Raw genomic sequence first — 13,783 nt, forward strand, 5'->3', positions numbered from 1 at the left:
ACTTTTGCTCCGTGGTGTGCCGTAAGATATTTCTCATGTAAACCTGGTTCCTTGACTCAAAAAAAAAGGCTGCTAAACACTGCGGTATAATATTCAATTCATTTCTTTTATTGGCTTTTAGGCTCAGCAACAGTGATTCCTAGATCAGAATACAATTCTTAGCACATCATATATGAAGCCAAACCCTGACTAGAAAGGTGGCCCATATATGATTGTTGATGGAAAAGGCGAAACCAGTGAACAACCATGTTGCCACATACCACAGATGAAGAAGGCCTTGCTCGGTCTGTCATACATGGACATTTCTGTAAATGAATGAAACGCAGAACAAGTCTAACAATTACTTGCTTGTTTACAAGAAGAAGAAAAAAAAAATCACTTTCCAGAGCTCTTTTAACATAGAAATGACAACAGGGACAACACTGCGAATATTACATTCTCATTTCACAGCAGTATTAGAATGTAAAGCGGTACACGTTGACTACACATACGCCACACAAAACAGTTACAATATTAAAGATGTGATGTCACACACCCACCATCTTAAATGACCACCATGGAAATCGGATATTTAGTGGTGCACAATATGTAGCTTTCGTATTTTGTTGAAAATGTTTTTCCCCCACCCCCACCCAAACTCGATGCTTGCTTATTAGAATGATGCTGCATTTATGTTGCGTGGGAATCTATTGTCAAGATTACAAGTTTATCTCATGCACGTTAGTAATAGCACATCTAACGAATCCATAAACCAAGCATCCAATCATAATAAGAAGCATGAAAACGAACATAATGTTTTACACACTTAAAAACCTAGTACTCCATCATCCCAATCACTCAAATTGGAGAGCAATTGTTATCGTACAGCTGAACGTCTCAAAACGAAGTTCCGATCGTTCCCCAAAGACACAAATACAGCATCTGATTCTAAGTTGGTCTCCTTGCCAACGGGACAATGCAGCGCCTCAAAGGGTACCTTCCCAAATTCAGAGAGCAGACCTCAGGGAGCACATCTGCGCTCTACGAATGACACCACGAGGATGTTTGAACAGCTGTCACTCAAGTGCTGCTAATTGCTCAACAGTGTGCGTGTAGTCGGGCCGGCGCGTCTGGACGATCTTGGGCCTTGCGGGCTGCGGCATGTTGTCTGAGTCGCTGTCATCCCGAGCCACGCCGTCGCCGAGCTCTTCTTTGCAAACGTGGACGACGACGCTGGGGGTGGTGGGCGTGGCTGTGTGCAGCTCGTATTTGTCGCCTGGAGATAAATGTTGTTATCTTAAGTGTATGTTGATAAAGATCACATCAAAACGAATACAGAATATAATACAATTGCTTCCATCATGGACATCGGATGACCGTTTGTTAGCGAGGAAACGGTCCGCAATCTTATGCGAGAGTTGATCTATGAAGAGTACCATCCATTACAAACACTCAGCCTCAGCAGAGGCCTGTGGGCTACTAAATGCACTGATTAGTACAACGGCAATCAGGGGAGTGCTGACCTCTGCGACAATGAATTAGAGCTAATTCCAAGTCTGTTAAATGCGCTTTCATTGAAACTTTAGCCACCTGGAGTTGCACATTGCTAATTAAAGTAAATGTGCCCGAATTGAAATAGGCTCCATTCTGACGTGGCGCCGCTGTGACCACAGATAATAGGCGAGGTGCTGACAAACGGATTTCAGTGACAACAGACCTGCATGAAGAAAATGGAGGGGGGAAAAAAAAATAATGCGGCGTCCCAGTGTCCCGAGCTCTTAGACGCGAGTAAAATGACGTACCGTGACGTTAGGCATAGCACTACGCTAGGATTAGGGGATGCAGAAATCTGTGTGCAAAATTACATTGGATTTTTTTCTTTTATTAATGTAGTAATAAAGTGTAAAAACTTGACTTCCCAAGTAGCCATTCTGTTCCAATCCCTGCGTGTGCTGCACCTGTTCTGTGTATGTTTGAGAGGCGAAAGGAGTGGCGGGGGGAGTCTTTCATTTACTTACAAGATTTTTAACCAAACTACGCATTTGGTAAAAATATTGCCATTGCCCTGTGGTGGCTTGTAATGTATTTTGTTGAATAATATATTCTTCAGCCAAATTCGTTTAAAACTCCATTTATACTAAATATGCACATGCTGTGTTTTAGTAAAATAACAAGAACCACTTTATAAAGTACTCAGTAAGTGAATTGATGAAAATTGATTGTTTTCTCAGCCCCCCATCCCGACCTGGCAGTAAACGCCACGAATAATAGGTTCCGTGGCCCGTGCCCCGCTTTGTAGAACATGGTTACTGTATGTTGCTTTGCTTTGATGGAATGCCATCCTACTAACAAACTCATTCTCTCCTTCAATATTATACTATGTAGGTGGAGTCAATTACATTTAAAAAAAATAATAATAATAATTTCACAAGACTAAATAAAAGAAAACCATTAGATTGATTGTTTTTGTACAGCATTTTTTCAAACTTGAATCTGATTTATAGTAGAATGTTTTCATACATGAGATAAATCAGTAACTATATGAAGACGGAAAGAATAAGAGATTCATATGTACCTGGTCCTAGTTTGGAAATGGCACATAGCAGGTCATAGTTGACGACAGGCATGGCATCCTGAGACTGCTCCCAGCCCACCGGTGGTGAGGCGGGTGGTGAGATAAGGAACTGCTTCTCTGGCTTTGGTGGCTCAAGTCTAGGACTCCCAATGTGGACAGACTGGAGGGAAAAGAGAACAACCATAAGTCCAGGAAATTTTAATGCACCAAAAACATGAACAAAACTGTCATTTATCGACGTCACCTGAGCAAAGTAGAGGCGCATCTCTTTGCCATGAAAATCACTTTTATGCAGTCGCAGTCTCGCCTCTGCCGCGGCCAGCGCATCACTAAAATTAATCCTGACTCGACGGAAGGACTTGAAGTACTGGAACTGCGCTTCTGGGTCAAAAGTATGGAATAAAGCCTCAAAGCTGGCCTGCAGTGAGAAGGAGGGGGGAGTGCGAGAGATTGTGAGAGACGGGACGGACATACCAACCCACAAATTGATTTAATAATGGTAACTCAGTCATCCTATGTACATTACTGCAGGCCTACAGTACAGTATTTGTAAAAAGTCCCACAGGACACCAAAGACACACCAGGCCAAGTACAGTGTCAATTATCCAATGCCCATCTCACCTTCCTGATCATTTAGATCATTTTACCGCAGCGCTCCCAAACCTTATTTGCTCCACATACTGGTTTCATGAAAATACATATTTTAGCAGAGCGCCTTATTAGAACATCAAACAGATGCAGCTCGGGTTCTGACTACAACAAAGAGATGGGAACGTATTACTCCAGTCCTAAACGCTTTACACTAGCTTCCAATTAGCTGTAGAATAGATTTTAAAAATGTACTACTGGTCTATAGATCATTGAATGGTTTGAGTCCTGAATACATTAATGAAATGCTAATCGAATATAAACGCTGGAGGGCTAGTAGAGCCCAGAGTTCAGAGTAAACATGGTGCGCACACATGGAACAAGCAGCAAACAGAAGTGAGGTCTGTGTTTTGTCTTTGCTTGTGTGAAGCACAGTGGGTTGCCTTGTGTATGAAATGTGCTATAAAAATAAAACTGTTTTGCCTTGCCCTATTAAAAAAAAAATATATATATATATAAAATACACAACTCAACATTACACTGAATTTAATGGTTGTAATAAGTTGGAGCCATGTGTTTGTTTCTGTTCACTAAGCAGGTGCCACCTAAGCATATTTAAAAAAAAAAAAAAAAAAAAAAAAAAACAACAACAAGAACAAAGGCTTGCCATTTAATGCCAGATGCTTTTGCTACATATGCCTAAGCAGTTTTGAGGGCTTCATTGGCTCAATGGCAAGCAAGTCATGACATATTATGCAGAGCGGTGTTAATGCACACGAGCTGACTAGCAGTAAATCTGCACCATAAGTAGGACTGGCCATATTGTTTCTTCAATACAATTTTTTTTATTCTTGAAAGCTGTATGTTAATCTTCTGTTACATCATTTGGCCTTTTTGAAAAAGCACTCTGCACTAGGGATGTCACAACATCGGCAATATTGTGACATTGCGATATTAAAATTGCCACGATATTTTTGTTGTCATGTCACGAAATTAACGGCATTAAATCTGTTTAAAATCCCAAGTTGTTTTCCATTTGTGCATTTTCAGCACCCTCTGGTGGTTGGTTTATTAGTGATGAACTGTTAAGTTTATTAGTGATAACTGATGAAGAGCTGGGCATTCCGCCTAAGTGACGGACCTGTCTGCCTATGCGCCTATGATGGATGCCCATTTTGTGGGTGGTAAAAGTGGATTAATGCACTTTTAAATCCTTGTTGTTGGTGTGCGAAGCAAAAGTTAGTGTCAATACGTCTGCTATTGTTGCTGCTGCTTCTAATTCGTTGGTGGCGGCTTCTTCTTCTTCTTCTTCGTTGTCGTCTTCGTCTTCTCTCTTCTTTGAAGACAGCGACGAAGCTCTGTCACCGGCAGCAATCATGGCAAGTTAACTTTTGATTTCGACATCAACAAGGACCTTTGTAAAATGCAACACTATATTCTACTTGAGGTAAGCTGTTTTAAGACAAACTTTAAAGTGGAAGTCAACCCAAGCATGTTTTTTTTCCAGAATATGTTCTATGCAGGCCCACTAGTCTAAAGGCAGCATTCTGATTAATATTGCATTTGTGGAATATGAGAAATCCACCCGTTTTTAGCTAGCTCAGGGGGCGGCCATTTTGACACTTCTGTCGACTAAAGATGACATCGAAGTTGCTCAGAGGTAACGACCAATCATGGCTCAGCTTCAGAAAACAGGTGAGCCGTGACTGGTCGTCATCTCCTGAGCAACTTCAATGTCATCTTCAGTCGACAGAAGTGACAAAATGGCCGCCCCCTGAGATGGCTAAAAGTGGGTGCATCTTGCTGCGTAACTTATATTCCACAAACGCAATTTGAATGAGAATGCTGTATTCCAACTAGTGGGCCTGCATAAAACACATTCTGGGAAAAAAAATGTTTGGGTTGACTCTTTCGAACATTTTATCTGCATTTAACATTAATTATCAGGCAACTCAAGCCATCTATTCATCATCCTCCCTTTATCCAGGCAGACACAGTCAACAGTGTGTCCTACGCATGCAGCACATGGTTGAACACTGCACTGGAACACATCACTATGGAATTGTCCAGAGCAATCGATGAGGATTTCTAAGTTAAAAATCGCATGAAGAAGGTTAGCAGCAATAAGGTCTTTGACAGAGGAGGTATCAATATTACCCCAAAACGGCTCACAAAAAAGAGGAGTTGTCCCTGGCAATAAATAAAAATGACCATTCCTGTCTAGTACTGCTCGGCAGCATCAAGTTATGACCAGGAAGCAGAGGAGCAGACACTTTGCTTACCTGAGCATCAGGATGATTGAACACTTCCCGACTAGTCAGTGAGGCGACCAGACACAAGTGGTTACACTTGGTGCTCTTGATATGCATGACAGGCCACAGGGCACGCCGAAACCTCCCCAATTTAATTCTTGAATTCAGGGTTGCCGAGACGCTCTTGAAAGGCGGCTGAGGGGGCGATGAAGAGGAATGACAGCGATGGGAAGGTCGGAGAAGCGTTGCCTTGCCCAGGGTGACAGGTGAGTGAGAAGGAATCTGATGCCTCAAAGCAGGAAAACGGAGAGGTTTGAATTTTGGCCCACGCTATTTCCGCTAGCCTCTTCCGTCCTTACACTGCACCACAGTGTTCCAGATCAAGCCGCTGTCTGCTTTATTAATGATCCATCAGCTCTGTGGCAATCTGTAAATTGAAGGAATTTTCCAGGCATCTGGGGGCGGAGAAATGACTCATTTCGTCTCTCGCTCTCAAGATAGCTTCCTCACTCTCTCTCCCTTTTTATTACACCCCTTCTGAAGCATGTTGACGCACTGCCCACAGCTCCTGCCCACTAAGTCTGCGATTCGCTGAGTTCCAACAGACAGAGAAAGAGGGAGGAGTTGGTCTATTTTTTTTTTTCTCTTGACAAATATCATTCAATGGCGACTAATCAGACGGAAGAAGGACGGCGTGCGCATGAAGAGCAAAGTAATGACATCACCTGACATCTGACACATCAACCATTACATTCAAATCTGATAATATAACCCCTTGGCAAGTCAGGTTGGTTTTGCACACGCAAACCCGGGAATGGCATGTGCGAGACATAAATGGGAATGAGTCAGAGAGAGAAAGACAGAGAAACAAAGGGTGAGAGAGAGAGAGAACAGCTGAGAGAGAAAAAAAAAAACAGACGGCAGCTGAACAGCAGCAGAAGAAAAGGAGTGGAAAGAGTAACAAGAGACATGACGGGTAGGAAGAATGCAAACTGGAGGGGCGAGGTACTGCTCATGGAAAGTATGTGGTATGATAACACGCTTTTATGAGGTATTAATAGCAAAAAGCGTGAAGACAATATCGTGCGATATTTATAAGGCTAACAAGTTATGTTAAGCATGTGCATTCGTTAGTATGACTCAGTTACTTTCCATTCATATTCACCCCGTATTTCTGCTGCTGCATTTATCACTGTGGCTTAATGGAAACATAGTATGCAATTTTTCACCATTTAAAACAATTGGTAGGAGTCTTGAAAGCAGAGCTGGGCATTCCGCCTACGTGACGGACCGGTCCGTCTATCCGCCTATAGCAGACGCCCATTTTGTAGGTGATTAACGATAAACGGGAAACTTAGAAAAAATAAATAAATAGTCCGACTAAGCATAGTCAGAAGCCCATTTTTGCCGTATACGTATCTATGTAATCATCTATTTTCAGAGTGAGGCAAGGTTTCTGTAACAATAGTATTGTTAGAGGATAATGGATGGATGGATGGATTGAGTTGTTGTTTGGGGGACACATTTGATTGAGGGAACAGGCGAGAGGAAGTGACGTTTTCCCTATGTTACGAGACAAGGGCCAGACTAAATGCGTCTCCTTTGAATGCGGCGAGGCTTCCGAGGTCCTTAAAGGTACATAAAGCTCCAAAAAGGTCCTGGAAGGTGCTAAAAGGAGACGTATTGGGTCCGGCCGCTTCCATGCCGCAGTGAGTTAGGCTTTCGTCTCAAATATCGCCCAGCCGGGTGAATTGTTAAAATTATTTTTACTTCCAGAAGTTGGTGTTCTTCAAGGGGAATCCCAGAAACAAGGGGCAGCTTGGAGAGAAGAGCAGTCATAGAATAAGAATGTATATATTTTTTGGTGTGTAAAGTGGTCCGAACTGTTTCTAAATGTATACAATTGTGTGCTGTTGCTCTTGTAAACAGTTTACGGACAGTCCTGAAACAGCGGTGACGAAATGTAATTCAACGCGTTAAAAATAACGATGGCGATGTGACGGACTGACTCCTGATGGAATGGTCCGGCCTGAAATATTGACGGACTGATGATAGTGGGCTGGCGGGCCGGCCACTGACGAATGATGGACTGGCAATATTTACTGACACGCCCACCCCTGCACATTATACACGTTTAAAGACTGTGTGACACGTGTATAGACTGAGTACTAGAGATATTATTCACCAATTGAGTTCTCATGGGTTTTTTTTTTGGGTTTTTTTTTTGGTCATGGTTATAAAACGGAATCCAGTGACGTACTTGGCCATCCAGCGTGACTCACCCCTCCCCCACTATGTAAGAACTGCGCGCCTTTGTTTGCCATCGGTGGCTATCTGGCGCAATGGCGAATTACTAAGTTATAATCATGTGGCCCATTTCTACCAGTTAGCTAGCTAGTCATGACTACACCCTCAAAAAAAATGCATGCCACAAATTCACAGAATAGCTTGGCGTCATTAAAAAAAACAAAAGGGATAACTCATTAATGCTCCCTTCCTCGCACCTCTTGAAAGCACTATTACTTTTATTGTTCTTATACATGCGCTAACAACTCTTCCACTTAAGAGTCATGCTGATGAGCAACCCTCATTCTATACCACAACCAAAACAACTTGCACAGTGGAAAATGTTGTAACCTGACAAGTCAGCTGACCCATGAATCCTTTCAGGCATTTTGTAAAAAAGCACCAAGATCGTAGAGAGGAAGAAAGGAACAACTATCTTTTTCCCCTGGAGAAAATGACTCTCAATTTAAAGTACTGGCTTTATGAAACAAAATGCAACGACTGCTCTTGTTACAAAAATGATGCTGTCTCCTGAGAAAAGGACATTCACTTCACTTTTAGCGTTTGAATTTCATCAACCTGACCAACATTCCGGTTCCTGCTCGCTCAAAACATTTCCATCCACGTGTTTGTAAAATTTGAGGAACAGTGAGGCTACTTAGGACTAGGCGGTTTAGATTAGGAAACGTAGAGCTTTTTCCATCTATTCATAACAAACCATTTCTTTCCATTTGATGTGAGCAATGATATGAACAGACAATGTCTTGTATGTACTGTATCCAAGATGTCCCAATTGATTGCGTGCTTAGCAAGCATCCTGCCCGTTTCCACTGACTCAGACTTTCCAGTCTGATTAAGATTGCAAACATCAGCATTTCAAATCGGTCAATGAGAAAATAGTGACCATTTTCAAAACGCTAGACTCTTCCATTTATTCTGTTGATAAAACCGACTAGTAGCTGTTTCCACTTGCTGACTTAATTTCACGCTGACAGTGCAGGTGCAATCTTAATTTGGGGGCTGGACTTTTCAAGACCTTTTTAAGACAATGACGAACCAAATTTAAGACCATCACAAGATAAAAAAAAAAACTCAATGCTGTCAGAAATGTCATTCAAATTTATTGTAGTATTCAAGTAGGTTATGTTAGATGTAATTTGTGCCACTTAGCCACAGGAACAAGTAAAAATTTTGGTATGGAGCTCCAAATACAGGAAGATCTCGTCTTTAGCCATTTGAAGACCAATGTTCAGAATCCTTCAAATAGGTTTAGTTTCTCACAAATGCATAGGGGGCACCGCACATTCTGTTTCATATCAGAACGTAAAGAACAATATATCAAATTTGTGATTCTTGTACAGGATGTGAAAAAGGCAATGTTAGGCTGATGCCTGAAGATGTTTTCTTTCCTGTGGCTCATTGAACTAATCCAAAGTTGTATTTGAGTGCATGCCTGTACACACATAGACCACATCACAACATGACAACATATAACGTACAACAAACATATGAGGTGTGTCAAGAAAGTTCCAGAACTGGTATCACAAAATATAGATTTCGAACCCAAACTACGGGTTTCCCACTTTAATGTTTGCCAGACAATCAACCAGCACATCCACTGAGAGATCCTTCTGCATTGCTTCATTTGCCTGCTCAAAATGCCCCGAGCAACCGACCGTTTCTGGCTCAGAAGAACATTGCCTTGCAGGCGCAACTGCCTACCCAGCCAACCTGGTTCCATGTGACCCCCCCCCCCCTTTCTTAACTTCAAAGGAGATGTGGATCAGGTGATCCCTGAAGAATATTCCCAGGACAGCATGATGGTGTGGCTACTTTGAAGGGAAAAACTTGGTAGTTTGGATTTGAAATACTGTACATCTTTTGTGACGTCAACCCTGGAAATTTTCCGATATACCTCATATACATTTAATCCATTTTATTTTTCGTTTATTGATATTCTATAAACTTTTCCCCCCTGCTGATCAGTCATTCAACTTTTAAGTGCGATCTTGTACAGCCGTTTATGACATAATGCAAATGGTATGTTTTCTTTTTCTTTTCAACAGCATTTGATCTCCCTATTCAACATATGTTCAGCGCAACAGCTTGTCTATGTGCTTCACTTTGCCCTTGTTACAAGATATTATTTAGGCACACAAGTCGTCATGGAAAACCTTGCAATAGAAATTCCACTTAAAAACTTTCCATTCCAACAGCTGGCATTTGTTTTCATCAGGTCCCAATTTGGAAAAATGAGAAACAACAGAAAACACATGAGAAGGATGACGAACATAGGTTAAGGTTACGGTTAGGTGTCAAAATTAATCGATTAAATCAACAGCTATTTTAAAAATAGTGTAATTGTTTAGAGCTCAACTTAAAATTGGCCAAATCTTCTGATTTCAGCCTCTCAACAGTAATTACTCTCTGATTTTTGTAGCCCTTTATGAAAGTAGACTTATTATTTTGAGTGTTTAACCAAAACATGACATTTGCAAACATCTGCATTTACTTTGGAAAACCATAACCGAATCAGTAACCGAATCAGTTTCAAAAAGGTTGGTGAATACATTTTTAAATCACTAAACCAATTATTCCCAACCATTATTGAGCCAAGGCACGTATTTTAAGTTTGAAAAATTTTGCGGCACTATCAAACGAAATTGTCACAAATTGTAGATACAAATGGCAATTACACACTTTCTTTCATATAATAGAAGATCATGTATTTGTTTGGTCTGTCACTATAAGTTGCTTACATAGATAGATGGACATAGATCTAGTATTTGTTATAAATGAATAATTTTCTGACCTATTTAGTGAAATGTAATCATTTCATAACATTTTAAAAACAATCTATTTCACTCTGGCATCTTTTTTTATTTTGGCGGGGTAGGTGGGATGCACGGAGGCGCGATTGAAATAATATACGGACTGACCGATAGATGATTACACTTTGGTCCGGCTTGAAAAATAGACCGATAGACGGATGGTGGATGGGTACCCAGGCTATGGGATGAAACCAAAATTTGAACACTCCTGCTTCACAATTACACCAGAGACTTTGTAACAAAAGCAATTCATGTGACACTGAGGAGTGAAAATGACTAATTGGACCCAATTTCAATATTAACATATTTGCAGAGCAGATGGATTCCACGCCGGTGTTCCAGTTCAACTGGCTTCCACATTAATTGGCTCCCGATTCCAGCTGTGGCCGTTCGGGCATTGCCAGTCCAGTAATTTTGTTTTTCCTGTCTGCAGATTTGTCACAAGCAACAACAAAGCTGTTCAGTTGCATACCGGTTCAATTCTACAATAAACACTTGAAAAAAAACGTCTCGTTTACAACTCACAACTGACTGCAAGAAAGTGTAAACTTAGTAAAAATAAAAATGTAATGGTGGAGAGCGATAATTGAACCCGTGAAAAAAAGGGGGAAAAAGCAGCAGCACCACGACCGGAGCGAATGCTCTACCCGCTGCGCCAGGGGTGCTCAATCCTGGTCCTCAAGAGCCCCTATCGAGCCTGTTTTCAATCCCTCCCTACTTGATACACATGATCACAATCATTATCAGGCTTCTGCAAAGCTTGGTGTTGAGCGGATCATTTAAATCAGGCAGCGGGAGATGGAAAACAGCTGGATAGGGGCTCTTGAGGACCGGGATTGAGCATTACGCCATAAACTGGCATGACTGTTGATGAATGAACATGCCACGTCCTCTTGGAAAACTGCCAATCAAGTAACTGTAAATTCACTTGCATATTCTGATTTAATAAATATGCCTTAGTTGTGCCTTGTACTGATATCACGATGTGACAAGAAATTACACTAATTTGACAATGTGGGGCAACCCACTATATTCGGCACAACACCGAATTTCAAACAATAACGCTAGGCTAATAACCATAGCGGCGTAGCCTATATAGGTTACCATTATTCCAATCTGATAGTCCGTCTCCACTCCATGTCCAGTCGTTTGGGTACAACACCTTCCTCACCTGCGCATCTGGCTCGTACATATATAATCCAGCATACATCATGCCAAAACCTCCTCTTGCTCCAACTCATCAAACACCTGGATCGCCTAAAATGAGTGTAAAATATTGCTTTCCGAGTTGATTTCTAACTGGCTTTGTACACTTTCCATGTTGCGCACTGCCGTCGTTTTCTTGACGTGACGTTTCACTTCTGGGTCGTCGCTCTGCAGGATCTCAATTCGGAAAAACGATTACTTTGTCGAATATGCGAAATAGAAATGATTTTTTTTCATGCTTTATTTTTTGTATGATTTTTAATTACTTGGACTTCATTTTGCATTTTCTGAAATTACTTCACACTTGAGCTTCAAATAATTATTAAACAGCAAAGTGTCATTTCTTCAGTGTTGTCCCATGTTAAGAACTGTGTAATAAAATGTTGACAAAAATGCGAGGGGTGTCTTTGCTGTTGTGAGATACTGTCAATCCTAAACATTCTTTTTGTGCTTGTCCGTTTTCATGAATTGGTGGCCTTTGGCCGAAACCTTGTGGTTCCAAAAATCATCATTTTCAGGAGACCCCCAAAACAGCAGGTTTGTTCAACATTTAACATTGCATCATCAATGAGAGCAAGCAAGCCATTTTAAACACAAAACCCGCTTGTGTGGACTGACCAATAGTATAGATTTTTGTAAAGGCTTTGGCCCACCGGAGCTGAATATATTTGTGTTTGCGTTTATGGGAGTGTGTGCGTGCTTGGGGAATGGATGAATGAAAGGCATTAATATTGTGCAATTTGTAGGTTGCTAAGTCCAGTCCATTGTCTGCCTTACGAGGGATCTGACACATCCAATATGGCGAACGCGCTTACGTATTCCAAAAACACGCCAATCCACTCAGGTCCGGATCTATGTAAATGGGCAAAACACTACGCATTATTGCCACCTACAGGGCGCCAAAAATAACTGCTAGTAGGTTTACGCTTGGAATTTACTCAATCCAGTGAGTTGAGAATCTCAGTGAACACACTCGAAGAAATACATAGATGACAGCAATAAATCGAGGGGTGCAATGGCATCATTTTTCTTCTTACCTTCAGACGTCCGCCGTTAAATAAATCCTCCGGCACTTTGTACGCAACAAGGGCGTTTGGTAAAGCATTAAACTGAACATCCACCGGCGTCGCGTCCTCTTCGCAAACATTCTTCGATTGCTGCATTGCCAGCTGTTTATTTTGTCTAAGTGCTTTCTGGAGACACAGACAGACGGAAGGCAGGTTATAGCGTCGAACACGCCCACTAGCCATTATACTTTCGGTGTAAGCACCTAATATTGCGCTATTATTATTGTTTTTATTATTATTTTACAATCACATCTATGTATAACGCTTCACGCCTTTCAGTACTTCCAACGAATGGTGTCCCGAACGAATGTAAACCTACACCAGCTACTACTCTTATCTTAAAAGCCGCTACAAGACACAGTTCGCAGGATAAACTGACCAGGAAACGTAGAAGACGACGCTAAACGAGCAAAGTCCGTCCCATTCCGTGAAGTGATATTTTACACACTCCGAACGTAAACACGACACAAGTTAAAAGAATGTGCTAATTATCCAGGCCGATCTTGTAGTTGTTTGTTTGTTGAATGACTGTAGAGGATAGAGGAAGTGGCGTCATTCCACACAGCAGCTGATTTCCAGTCTTCTTCTTATGGATTAAATGGCGGTTGGCAAGAAACTGTCAGGCGCTTTACCGTCACCTACTGGCAAGACATAATTATCATAACTGGAAATATAACGTTCTATTACTATCCACATTATAAGGCCCCTTTCTATTTTCCTCGCTTCTCTTTAATAACGTTAAGTCTAATGACCAGTTGTAGTTCTAATCATTCTGTTTTAGGTTAGGTGGTTACGTCTCATGCACGCAGAGCTTGTGTTCATCCCCAACCAGACTGCAACCAAACAACCAGTCACACCACCACTGAGTAGGAACTAAGACCACGTTATCAGGTGAGTGAATCACTACATCAGTGACATATTTTCAAATGTAATTGTGGTGAATTACCAACAATTTCCGTGTCTTTTCAGCAGTGCAGTTTGGTGTGGTGCTTAAACTCA

General features: G+C 41.4%; 1 protein-coding gene across 2 annotated transcripts; it reads right to left on the minus strand.

Annotated features, from left to right (window-relative positions):
* Positions 1 to 87: 87 nt before the first annotated feature.
* On the minus strand, positions 88 to 13,354 carry rcan1b (regulator of calcineurin 1b). 2 transcript variants are annotated; one of them, XM_086037371.1, is made up of 5 exons: positions 13,164 to 13,354; positions 12,755 to 12,910; positions 2,799 to 2,972; positions 2,555 to 2,714; positions 88 to 1,255 (listed from the first exon to the last, which is right to left on the minus strand). In XM_086037371.1, exons 2-5 carry the CDS (start codon positions 12,878 to 12,880, stop codon positions 1,056 to 1,058), a joined length of 660 nt encoding a protein of 219 aa, XP_085893497.1. In that variant the 5' UTR covers positions 12,881 to 12,910; positions 13,164 to 13,354; the 3' UTR covers positions 88 to 1,055. The 2 variants fall into 2 exon arrangements, with proteins under 2 accessions (XP_085893497.1, XP_085893506.1); XM_086037380.1 differs by lacking the exons at positions 12,755 to 12,910; positions 13,164 to 13,354 and adding an exon at positions 5,425 to 6,135.
* Positions 13,355 to 13,783: the final 429 nt, after the last annotated feature.

The sequence above is a fragment of the Filicampus tigris genome, chromosome 1 (assembly GCF_054856515.1).
Source record: "Filicampus tigris isolate MCC_2025a chromosome 1, RoL_Ftig_1.0, whole genome shotgun sequence".
Classification (NCBI taxonomy): Eukaryota; Metazoa; Chordata; class Actinopteri; order Syngnathiformes; family Syngnathidae; genus Filicampus; species Filicampus tigris.